At 34.7% G+C, this 13626-nt stretch overlaps 1 protein-coding gene across 13 annotated transcripts in view; it reads right to left on the reverse strand.

The window, feature by feature from the left end:
- Positions 1-13626, reverse strand: part of LOC124178476 (ATP-dependent helicase brm) — a 102690-nt gene that overhangs the window by 68061 nt on the left and 21003 nt on the right. For 7 of the 13 annotated variants that reach the window (XM_046561847.1, XM_046561845.1, XM_046561844.1 and 4 more), the window contains 11 exons: positions 13363-13591; positions 12779-12969; positions 12487-12644; positions 11605-12025; positions 11330-11496; positions 10987-11175; positions 10515-10845; positions 10223-10453; positions 9466-10104; positions 9158-9332; positions 7139-8721 (listed from right to left, as the gene is read on the reverse strand). In XM_046561847.1, the coding sequence (XP_046417803.1) occupies positions 8570-8721; positions 9158-9332; positions 9466-10104; positions 10223-10453; positions 10515-10845; positions 10987-11175; positions 11330-11496; positions 11605-12025; positions 12487-12644; positions 12779-12969; positions 13363-13591 (2883 nt within the window). In that variant the 3' untranslated portion in view covers positions 7139-8569. Of the gene's footprint in view, positions 1-7138; positions 8722-9157; positions 9333-9465; positions 10105-10222; positions 10454-10514; positions 10846-10986; positions 11176-11329; positions 11497-11604; positions 12026-12486; positions 12645-12778; positions 12970-13362; positions 13592-13626 lie in introns of those variants that run through there. The other 6 variants (XM_046561849.1, XM_046561850.1, XM_046561848.1 and 3 more) reach the window with 4 other exon arrangements.

Consider the following 13626-nt stretch of genomic DNA (forward strand, 5'->3'; position numbering starts at 1 on the left):
ATTTCTTACAAAATCGTACGCGGATGGTAAATGGCAAATTGGAATACGATAGAAAAATTTACGCTGCAGTTTCAAGGAGTGATTGCATGGCAACATTTACAATACGAGCGATAACATTTGCCTATGATTGCAATTAAGTACCCTTGAAATTTCACGTTACTACCTCAGAGTTTACGACAAATTCGTAGAAATACAATTCTGATTGTATTTGTACGGTGAATATTTTGAAATCGCAAAAATATGTATAATAGTTGCAATCGTGTGTACCTGTATTGTTGGTTTTTGATAGTGATCTTCTACATTTTCAACTCGGATAATCTTTACAATTGAGTTCTCCGTTAGTGCTAACTTTAAGTAAGACACCTCTTGACGCACAGTTCCGTTGCCCAAGCTGACGCTTTAACACATCGTATATTCCATCAAATTGAATTCTGCTAACACGTGAAACTGTGCAGAAAATTGTTATCTCGAAATAAAATTTAATACCGTTTTTATGAATACTAAAATGCATTTGCCGTTGTTGGTTCAGCGGCGAAATGCAATCCGTGTAAATATGTGAAAGTTGTAGAGAATAAGTGAACAAAAAAAGGAGTCAAGTCCCTTCGATGCATAGAATTATCTTTGCACAAAAACACTCATTCAAAACAAATTGACGCATTTAATTTCCTAATGCACCTACAATCATAAATAAAATTTAATTTAACCATTTTTATGGTTTCTTTATGAGTTTCAAGGGATACTTTCAATTACGAGACGAAGTTAGTTCTTGACGTTTAATAATATACGAGGAAGCGTTGGTAGCGTTATTGAATGCACATTTAAAGTGAAAAGCCATTCCGACAGAAGTATAATATATGTATGTAACTAACGAGTCACCGAAGAGACAAATCATGTCAATTGTTACAATTAATTACTATAATAGGATTGTAGGATTATAAAACGAGTTTCTTCTATCCTGCAAATTACACAAGTATAGGTACTTCATATATTACACTGTATGGCGGAAATGATCCTTTTTTGTCGACGTATAATCTTTCACCGGAGTGTATTTAATAAACTTTGAATATCACGAAACGAGGTGAACGACGACGGTCTTGAAACCTAGATCAGTCAACTGTCAGACAAAGTTTGAATACCTCAAAGTTTTCGCACTAAAATCTGAACAACCTCGGCATGTAAAGATTAACCTGGAAGTTAGCTTTATAAGGAAGGAAGTTTGCTCCAAAGTCTCTCGAAATTAAAATACTCGGATGTGAATCGCATCGCGTTTCCTACTTTTGAACGATCTTTTGTGCCATTTAACGTCCTACCCCACAAGAAAGACTCGTCTAGTTATATGTGCCGAAAATACTTAATAAACTTGAATTGGAATTCTCCCTCGTCCCAGGACTTCGTAACTTCATTACTTTGATGTTTTATGCATTACATGGCCCATATTGCATTAGTTTGGTACATGATTTAATTTGGGAATGTATAAAAGGTCGCAGGAATGTCAGCCTCAACTTCTACCGCGAAATTAATTTGAAAAAAATTAATATAAAAATGTATATATGGATGCCTACGGTGAAGTTATTATACAAATCCAAGACCCGAGCATTACGCAAATTATGTCCATCGCTTTACTCGTCCAAGTTATATATATATTTTTTATATTATAATATATATATATATATAATTCAGCGGTTAAATCAATACCCACAATTTTTGAATTCATACAACTTCGTCATAATGGTTATACGAGGCTCTAAAAACTTTAAAGAACGATCAACTTTGAATATCGTCATACAAATTACAGATTACAGATTTTAGTACATGAATTTATTACGCTCTGTACAAACTCTGGATAGCGTATTGAGATAACAATCGCAAGACTGACTAACAAGAAGTCATCTCAAAAAAGTGAGAAGAGTTACTTTCATACCCAAAAAATAGTGACTCAAAAATAACTGATTAGAATTAATTATTGCACAGTAATTAAACGACTAGAGCTACCACAACGTTATACATCTCATCAGAAATAGCCCTATTTTCAATTATGACAAGTGAGCAGTAACTCTGATTTCTGAATTTATTATCCTTTCTGGCGAAACGTTCGGATTCAGAAACAATGAACGCAGTATGATCACAGTTGATTTTCCGAAATCAATCTGAAGCTGATTTTCTTGCTTAAAATACTAGAATACTTGACAAACAAAATCTTCTCTATTGCGTACCACCTGGAAAAAAAAAATATGGAAACAAATTTTTCTACGTACGAAACTCAATTACGACCGAAGAGGTGACTCAAGTGACCGTTTTTTGAAAAAAGTGCCAAAAAGTGACTAATGGTGAGAAAAGTGACTGACTGGAAATGAAAATGTGCGCGAGCAATTATTTCACCTTCGATCAATTGCGGGTTGTTTGCTTTAGGTAAAAGTAAAAATTAAAATGTTCACCTAGTAACGATTCAAATGAAGACATCAAGAAACGTTTGGCAAAGGCGATAAATTTGGATGAGATGAACATTATATATATATATATATATTATATTATATATATATAATATTCATAATATATACATGTATCCGCGCACGATGTAAATTCTATTCAATTCTGTATTGACTTGGGAATTTGGAAGGCAGCGTCCCGTTAGCCGACAAGAAATAATGTTCCCATCTTTTTTGCATTTCTATAAGGTGCTTGCGATGATTATTCGCTTGACTCGAAAACGCTCCCCTCTCTCTTGGCTGCGCATAAAATATCAAGTCTTATTACAATAATCCTGGAGAAACTGTTTCCGGATGGCGTAGTAACGCGAGGGATTTCGAGGGTCCGTTATTATGAATTAATGATCATTCGCGTCGGTGTTGTGACAACAGACTTGACCGAATTTCCGGCGTTGTAAGAGCTAGACGCCGTATATAAATCGAATGGTCCGCAATGAGACCTCAATTTGTCTTCGACTGATAAGGGAATGATTCCAGTTAGCAAAAGCCGTCCGCCTCGTTCGCAGCATTAAATCTCGGCCTCCGTCGAAACACTGCTTAATCTACATAACACGCGTATTCCTGAGTCTCCTCTAATTAGCGGTCTGCGTAACGAGGTTTACCGGCCTCGTCCCAAGTTTAATAACGCCCAGCCAGTGCAGGACTATTCGAAATTAATTATCGAAATAAACGTTATATTGGATCATGTTGTGGTTTACTCACCCGCGACCCTCTCCTGCAGGAACACCGTGGCGTGCCTATAATATTATATATTTACACACAGGCGGTTTAACAAAAAAAAAAAAAAAAACACGAACCACAGGCTGACGACACTGGGGTTGCAGATTAAAACCGAATAATTAATTGGTGATTTTTCCAGGGTGGCTACTAGCTTTCAAAACTTTTTCTAAGCTTTTCATACTCCAAATTGCATTATTTGAATTACCGTTTGTAATTAAAATGAAAATAAGGATTTTAAAAAAATTAGTCGAACCTGACAAATCATGTTTTATTTATATAGAGCCTGCACTTATAGCTGAGTATTTCATTCAAAACTGGATCATGCACGGACTGCAGGTAGGTATGCCAAGTGTTTATTACAGGTGTGCGGGGATTTAGAGTTTCAAATTTCAATTGCCTGACAAATTTGACAAAATTCAATGGCTTTTCCATGATTTTGTTACGGCCAAATAAAAATCACCAACTATTTCAGGTTTTCCAGACTTTCAGGTAGAGCGGCAATACTGACTTTTCATTCTTGCTACCGTGAAACAAACCGGCACATATTGAACAACCGACAACCTGATTTCCTATTGCTAAATGATATTGTCATAACGCTTCGATTTGAGGAATAACTTTAAATTAGTATGCTTTTGTCTATTACATAATGCTAATACATTGTCCCGATAGGTATAAATTGTTCGGGCTTGATCCGCAATCTGATGCCTAAACCGTTGTGTCAGTATCCGATAATGAAACGACGAAGGGTTGATTTTGCAATCAAAACTTTGACCATAATTAATTCGCATTTCAATCTTTGAATATCTTGAAAATCTACCGCAATAACGTTTTGAGCAACGTTCTTTGAAAGCCGAGAAACTGAAAATCAAAAATTATTTCAACGAGATGATTATTTGACAATAATTGGCAAGCCCTTCAATTATACAATGTGTTTTTTAAGACAAAAAATTGGAGAAGCAAAACATCCACCAAGAGCTGATTACTGGACAGATTTGAATTTCAACACTTGAGAATACGGGGAGAATAAAAAAGAAACAATTTTCATACAATCGATCTACTTTTCACAGGTAATTTGACTAACTTGCAGACCGTTATACTAATGGAAGTGCAGCATGTTGTTAAATCTAAAATTCAAGTGTCGTAAACCTGGTTAGCTCAACGCAAAATGGTCAGTAGATGTATAGGTACAACAAAAACAGTAGTAAAAAATGATGAGCCTTCGGCTGAGAATCGATTCAAACGACTGTTTCAAGACTAATTAAACCCCAAGGATTGCCAAAAAATTTATATAAAACATCATTTGTTCGTTTTTGCATAAAATACAATTCTTACCGGGTTTACGAACTAATAAATCAACAAATATATCCCTTCAGAGATGTTGACTTTGATGCTTTGACTTGCTATGATGATTTGAGAATACCTCAAAATGAACGGAAAAATTGCTAAGACATTATTGCACATACCCATTGATACACAGATAAAGCTTTGAGTAAATGAAATCCTTTAACGGTAAAAAAATCTCCGTCTGAAAATTCAAAAACACAGCGTTTTCCGATTTCGCAATTCACAATATTTTCCCATAAAATATGCAGTTGCTTCTTTCCACAGTGGCAACAGTATTGGAAATACAAAATGAACTGAATATTCCCTGATTTCGAAAATCCATTTTCCCGAAGCTCCATGCCTGTTCTTCACTGTGTAAGTATTCCTTCGTTCAACATAGCAAAAATGTCTTGCGATACTTGCGAAAAACTCTCTAAAAGTCAAAAAGATGCAATACGCGAAACGAAGTGTGAGACTGACTTTGATCTGTAAAGAATTATGAATGAATTTGTCGAAATTCGTAAACGTTTCGTTCGATCGCGAACTTTTATATCAGACATAATCAAACATTTATCAATTGAAAGAGATGTGCTTTCCGTAATGAAAGCACGCCGGTCGATCTATAAATTAAACGTTTTATATATCGCAGCGTCGTTGCTTGTCTGGTTCTTCCTCTCGGCATGATCGGGTTCACCGAATCATGGAATTTATACGCACATACATACGTATGTACATATGTATAAATATACATACATAGCGTGAACAATACCATGCCAACTTTGCTGTTAGCAGACGCCCATTCGCGATCCCCGTAAAGCCCCAAGTTCCGTACGCCTCCATTCGGAAGCATGAAGCAGCACTCAAAGTTCTGGGTAAAATTGACGACGTCGAGATTAATCGAAGGGATCCGTCTCCAAATGAATGCGAGATTATAGGATACGTGCTCAGAGCTATTCAACCCTTTCGCGATGTCACGCTTTTACATACATTACGTATAAGTTCACATTATTCATACACCACGCACAGAATAATTCAACCAAGACATCAAGTTCCATTTCAACTTAACAAACCCACTACGTGAGAAGATGTTACAGTACCTTTTTTCGTTTCTTGATCAACGAACAAACTTGTCAAGCTTATTGCTAGTTGCTTTCCTTGCGTATACCTTGAAGTGTTTCACATTTAAGAGATTTTCGATTTTCTGCGGACAATGCATAAAATGCTTGCTTCTGGTCTAAAAAAGAAGCTTCAAAGAGACTGAGCGGTGTAGCACTGATTTCAGGGTGTACGAAAACGATTTTTGTAAAAAATAAAGAAAAATCGATAATAGCACCCCTTTAACACGTGTTATCTCTCTTATATTCTGTAAAAAAAAAAAAAAAAAATGCATTCTAAATCAAAAAGATTATCTAAAGCGCGTTATAGTGAAATACTGATATAGAAAGCTCACAAAAATGCCATTTCATTGTAAAATATAAAAGAGATAATACGTGTTAAAGGGGTGCTACTGTTGATGTTTAACTTTTTTTTAGAAACATTTTCCGCATCATAAAACTGTGGTGCTAGTGCTCAGTTTCTTAGAGGCTTCTTTCTACACCACGACCAAACATTTTTTGCGAGCGCCCGTGAGAAAAAAAATATCCAATATGAAATACCCTAGCATACCTATGACCGAAGAGCAACAAGTGATTCCAGAATCAGAATTACACTTACAGCTCTCGTAATCACCGAAGGAATAATTTTTCAGCAACATCGATTACGTGTCCACATATGTATGTACGTATGGTTAGCGTAACAATCAGGCAGCTAAAAATAAGTAAAATTAATTAAAACTTGTTCCCCCTTTCTGATCATAATAGAATCAACTTAGTAACACATACGTGCATACGTGTCCTAGCTACATGTGAAAATACAAGTTATATACGCTGAGGCGACTACAGCATTCGCAAACAAGTTATTTTCAAAAGTTAAATTGGGCTTTGAAATAGTCAAAAATAGTTTCGTACACAGTGTCCAAGTTCTCTGCCATAGCAATTTGTACATTTCCCTCCATTTCAGAATCAGAGATACCAAGATCATATGCATATTACTCCGTGATTAAATTTACTTTGACATCATTACGCAACGAGAATGTCTGCAATCAGATCCTATATAAATTATAAGATAAATTTTAAGAAAGACAATGGAATAAAAAAACTTGCATCCAAGTTTAACATCGTGTGATGTCAAAATGTATTGGACTTTGAAATTCCTCAAAACTGACTATGATTACTTCATACTTTACGATCATTCTCAAAAGTAATCAATATACAATCGATCGTTGGAGAAAGTTTTCATATTATTTTAACGTAAATATTTATAACTAATTGTATTGTTTTGCAAGTATACAACTAGGAAAAAAGTTACTATAGTTGGAGGGTGCAAGATATTGTTATTTGACAGTTATAACGTGTCGTAAATGATATAATTAATGGGGCGTGTGAGGTTTGAATATTTTGCAATTACACTTACCTCGTATACAGTAGACAAAAGTGTATCATAATTACTAATTGAAAATACTGCAGTATCAGCGGTGGAAAAAAATGCGTATGTATCCAAAACTCAATAACTCCTTTGGACCACGTTTTTCTGTTTTATATTTGTTTTGTTCTTCTATGTAAGCTACAATACGATTTCTATAATGATTCATTATTCTAAGTGATCTTAATAATTAAGTAAGAAATATGTAGCTTAAGATAAACCGATCATAATTAATACTAAGTCCCTACATTTTTATTTAGCCTACCATCCAAAGAAGACCTGAAATGACATCTCATTAATGCAGAGCCCATTCACGGATCGCCATCATATGTATACTGAAACAGGTACCCTTGCTTCAATTGGTAAGAAAAAACACGCGTCGAAGCAAAATGTATCAATAAAAATAGGAAAATCGAACTTTTAAAATTAATAACATATGAACAAATGCATATCGATCAAATGTCACGAGTTCGATTCTTTCTTTATTTCCTAATCCTTCCTCTATCAAGCAGTTGATGTTCATTGATTATAATCGCAGATAAATAGATAATTGACCTGAACTCATTAACGACTTGATTATAAGATAAGGGTCTTATATCTAACTCGTTAAATATATTGATCTTCAAATAATTTTTTTCTGTTACTTTTACAATCAAATCCAGCATCAAACCACCCTAACGGTAGATTAATTGATTACGAGATTATGCGACTGTACAATCATCTTTTCGTGATTATAAAATTATATATTTCAATTATAATATAAACAAAACTGTTAAATGTGTATGTTATCAATATTGATTGAGAACTATAAGTAGAGAAGCATCATGTCACCGCCGAAATAACAAGTAACTGAAGGGCAATGATTGGTAAGAAAAACGTGATTGATTGATAATAGATACTAAAATGGGCTCATGAAACGCCAGATTCACATTTCATTTCTGAATCATCAAGTGAAAAACATTTTTCCAAGAAAAAAAAAAGGTCAACACCATTAAACTATAATTTTCTTGAGAGTTAACTGAAAGGCATGATTATCAAATACCTCAATCATCAGTTACCATTACATTACCTATATTTAAATTTTCATTTCTCAACTACTAGCTTCTACTGTACAAAGTCTAGCTGAGAATCAGTTGTAAATATTCGAGCACAACATCAAATTGAATTAAAGAATGGTTCAACTGGATGAAATTGTTACCATCAGTCATAAGAGGCGTATGGATTGTTGTAATTGAATAAGGTGTACATCATTCGTATTTCTGACACATGCTACCATTTATACCGAAGCACGAACTTGCGAGATTGACACATCGTACCAGCTAGCTGTGAATAATTTTCTATTTCAAGAAATCGTAAGCAATTTTTTTTCGCACTTTTAGAGACCCACAGCTGCTGCATAAAATGTATATTTATTCACAGACCTATCAAATTGTATATTTTTTTTTCAATAATAATAGTAACGGTTATCAAGATGTTACTGGAATTGTTTAAAAATTATCAAAAATAATTTACTACACTGTTCAGTTATCCTCACCATCCTCATCATCATCCGAGATATATTTTCTCGTCACTCTTTTTCTACGCCCCCCACGATTCTCCCCACTTTTCTTACCTTTAAATTTTATCTTCATTTTTACGCTTGAATCGCCGTCTGAACCATCATCTCCATCACCTGCAACAATTTTCGATCAAATTTTTAATTAAAGAAAAGGAAGATAAAAAAACGTGATCCTGAAATCACAGATCAAGTAAATGGTGGTTCGAAGAATTTGCTCGGAAATAACTGTTGGTCGTGTCTCGATTAACTGCTTCCAAATTGAATGACAAGATATTATTGTTATAATTGAAAACATTCAAATTATATGAATAACTATGTAGTTTCTAGTTTTTCATTTTGTGACCATGGTGCGTTGATTGAATAAATAAATTTCGTCAGAGATGGTCAGTGGTTGAATATTTATTTATTACTACGTTTCTGCAGGACACGGCCAGCCATCTTTGGGAAAAATTTGCGACAACCGTTGGACTAGATGTTCTTAATTCGCCATTATGTGAGGAAGTGGTCTTCACTATGCAGTTTTTAGTTATAAATAATTTCTAAATCAAACCTTTATCATCTCCATCGGAATTGTCACCCTCAGCTTCTATTCTCTGTCTTGCATTTGTAAAAACAGATTGTAAAACTATTGAATCCTCGTGAATAAGTGATGCCTCTTCGTTATATATTTGGGCATTTTTACATAACTGCATGAAGTCTTTTTCAAGTTCATCAAAGTCGGAATACTAGAGAAGAGAAAAATATTAATGTTTAATTGAAATTATGTAAAATGTTTGTTGATTGGAGTAGATCATTCTGCTTCTTGATACGAACGTATTTCACCAATACAAAAAATTAATAAATGTTGCAGAAACTCACTTTTCCCTCATCAATTTTTTGCCGCAGTTTATTTATTGTTAGAGGCTTTCTAATTATTTCGTAGTAATCAGGTAATTCACGTCTTGAAGGTAATTTCATAAAAGGTTCGCTCAATAATCGGCCGTTTGTACTGTCAGTGTAATTGACAACAACAGCGATCAATTTTTTCATACTACGTTTCAATTTCGGATCAACAGATGTACCAGAGCTACCACCACGCCGTTTTTTCATTATCGGTTCCTCGTCTTCTTCGCCTTTTTTCCTACGTTTGCGTGTCTTCTTTTTCTTCTTATCATCTTCTTCTTCTTCTTCAAACTCATTACCGTCGTCATCGATAGCTTTCAACCATTCTTTTTCTGTTAAACTATCAGTGTAATCAACCTCTTTACGCTGACGAGATCCTCTGCCTAAAAATCTTTCTTCATCCTCTTCATAAGTCCACCTTTCTACCTCGTCATCGTCTTTCACCAGCCAGTCAGGCAGCTCTGCTTCTTCCAAAAGACGTGATTTGCGGTTGGGCCCTAATTTTGCTTCTTCTCTTCTTCGTTCTAAGTCCAGTTTTTGGAATTTTTCAAACTCTCCTTCCGAACGTGCTATCATTTGATTCACGGTTTCGTCATCCGGCACTTCGTTTTCCTCCTAAATTTCCGTAACATACAAAATATCTGTATTGTAAGTTTTCCAATAAGGTCACAGAATAGTTTAACTATCAGTGAACCTTTGGTTACCCAGTAAATAATGATTGCATGAATCTTACCTCGTCATCGGCGTCATCTTGATGCAATATACTCTGGAGAAATTGTTGTCGTTCTGACCCTGTGGACTTCTGATCAAACATTCCAGCCTGAATGACTTTTTCGTCCATGTTCAATTTGTATCTGGCAGCAGCCAATATTCGTTCCTCGACAGAGTTGACGGTCATTAACCTTAACACGCGAACCTCGTTCTTTTGTCCAATTCTATGAGCTCTGTCTTGAGCTTGCAAATCCTGAAAAAATTTAACCCCGTGTTAGAGCTAATCGAGATAATAATTTTATAAAAATTTTTACCTGGTGTGGATTCCAATCAGAATCGAATATGATAACAGTATCTGCGGCCTGCAGATTAAGACCAAGACCTCCAGCTCTGGTGGATAAGAGAAAGAGAAAATATTCGGATCCAGGATCATTAAATTTTTTTAGCAGATCCCCTCGGTCTTCAGCCTTGGTAGTACCATCTAGACGCAGATACATGAAACCTCTCCAGCCCAAATAATCCTCCATAATTGTCATCAATTGTGTCATTTGACAGAACAACAATACTCTGTGATCCGTGGCCTTCAATTTCGGAAGAATGCGATCCAACAGCTCAAACTTTCCAGACGCTCTATACAGATCCGGTCTACAAATGATAAAATATAATCACTGTCCAGCTGTATTTCAATTTTGGAAATGAAATATTACTTTAATATTACTCATCAACTTTAAATAGGTACATAGTACAACCATATTTATGCTTGATAACTTCAGAGTAATATTTTACCCAGTAACTGTAGATCCTTGAATTCCGACATGTTCGCAATACTTTTCTTCTATGGCTTGGAACATGAATGGATGATTGCATAGTTTCCTCAATTGCACAATTGTATTCATGAGAGCCTTAGCGCCACCCTTGCCTTGCTTTCCTTTCTCTGAGCCATCTGTCAGTAGAACCCCCTTGCTCTGCATGTGTCTGTGATCAAATAATGAGCAATCAGAATAGAGCAATGAGTGACTTTACCGGAATTCGATCATTTGGTAAGGATTAATAGTAGAAATTGTGAGCGTATTTTCAATACGGCAGCTCAGAAAAATTGATCCAGTTAAAGTAGTATTTGAATACTTACTTGTAAAGAACCTTCTGTAAACCTGACATATCGCACTTAATAATATATTCAACTTTATCTGGCAACTGGGATTCAACTTCCTTCTTTAGACGACGAAGCAAGAACGGACGCAATACTTTGTGCAAACGACGAATGATCAAAATAGTTTCTTCTTCATTCAGTTCGACCTAAATGAGAAGAATAATCAATTCTAACGTGATAAATAAAAATCTTAAACTGCATTAATTTACAGATTTTACAAGATAAATATAGACATGAAGTAAAATTGAACTCACTTTTTCACCAGTCGTAGCGAAAGGCGCGTTGAACCATTGTTCAAATGTGCTACAAGACTTGAAAATTGATGGTAGTAAAAAGTTCAGTAATGCCCACAATTCTGGGAGTTTATTTTGCAATGGGGTACCAGTTAGCAACAAACGATGTGGCGCAAGGTAATGAGTGTTCAGTACTTGTGTCAGTTTGCAATGATGATTCTTCATTCTGTGACCTTCGTCAATAATCATGTACTTCCATTGCAGCTTAGCTAGAACACCTTTGTCTTTGATAACATACTCGTAGGTAGTCAAAAGAACATTAAACTTGGTTGCTCTCATTTGTGATTGTATAGCCCTACGACCAGCAGGAGAACCTTTATAAGAAACCACTACCACGCTAGGTGCCCATTTTTCAAATTCCAACACCCAATTGGACAATGTCCTGGAATAAATATTTTTTCATCTTTTATTTCAAATCATTCGCCTCTGCTTGTCATGTTTAGAATTACAGAGTGTTCAGCAAAATTCATATTTACGAGGCAAGAGGTGTTCTAGTAATATAATATTTTGAGAATAAAATAGGACACATTCAAGGTTTTACACAATATGTTTTGTTATCAATATACTTGAATAACAAATTGAAACCATGAATTTCTGAGTCTATGTAAACACATTCTCAGTGAAAAACGAATAGTGTTGGAGCTAAAATTGCATCGTAATTAATAAAGTAAAGGAAATCTCTAAAGATAACGGATCTATAAGTAAAATTGAAATATATTTTGTATATTTAAAAATGTGTTCCGGAATCTCAATTTCTAAGATCACTGAACACCTTAAATCATAGTTTTTTCATTGTATCGCTACATGTCAATTGATAAAATATATTGTTTAAAGAATACTTACGAGAGAGGAACAATTATCAAGAAAGGACCATTGACTTTTTTCTTTTCCATAAGATGCGTGACTAGAGCGATAGTCTGAATAGTTTTACCCAAACCCATCTCATCAGCCAAAATTCCATTTAGATTGTTATTGAACAAAGATACCAACCACTCCAAGCCCTAACAATAATAAAGAGTTTATTTGAATTATCCATATTATATTTTCTTTTGTAATCCCACAGTTTGTAGGTAATGAATTAGTCATTCTACGAAGAATAAAAAGTAAATATCTATAAAATATTGAAATTGCATACCTTAATTTGATATTCTTTCAACTTTCCATTAACCATGATAGAAGCTTGTTCAGTCACAACTTCATGTACAGTATGGGCTATACTGTAGTAAGTTTGTTCCTCAGTTTTGTATTCGTCGTCTTCGACTTTAGCTTTATGAAGAGTTTTCTTAACTTTATCATCCTCAGAATCTCCTTTATATTTATCTTTGCCTAAGAGAGCAAGATCCAGTTATGAAACTTTAAAGTTTGAAAAACTTGAGATTATCAGTTTAGAAAAAATATATATCAAGCATAGCAAATAATTACTGAGACTTCAATCTCCACAGCTTGAAAAAAAAACTTGGTATTCCTCCGAATCAAAAATATAAGACTACTTGCTGCAATCAATATTTTTCTACATTATTTTCAAAAATATAATAAATAATAAAACTATTTGCCGATTGTTATATTTTCCAGAAGTTTAAAAATAAGTCATACCACAGACTGTAAATGAATTTGAATAAGATTTATCTCCGAGGAATAGTTTATATCAATGGTAATGTATTATTGTACGGTATTTATGTTAATAATTTTGGTGATAAATAGCAAACAGCGCAAACATACACTCAAACTTGCCCTCGTTTTCCTCATCTTCACTATCTTCCTCTTCGCTCTCAGAATCTAGTACTTCCCATCCAGGATGAGATTCTAAAAATGCTGGCAGCTGACTCAAGGGTAGTGCGTCTTCGCCCGTCAATTTACGGCCAGTAGAAGTTTCAGTAACTGATACTCGTCTGTCACCGTTCCCATTACCATCTTCACCGCCTTCACTTTCTTGGAGCTTCTTTTTCTTCTAGCCCACAAAAATAAAAATGTCAGCCAGAAAAA

Source organism: Neodiprion fabricii, chromosome 3 (assembly GCF_021155785.1).
Source record: "Neodiprion fabricii isolate iyNeoFabr1 chromosome 3, iyNeoFabr1.1, whole genome shotgun sequence".
NCBI lineage: Eukaryota > Metazoa > Arthropoda > Insecta > Hymenoptera > Diprionidae > Neodiprion > Neodiprion fabricii.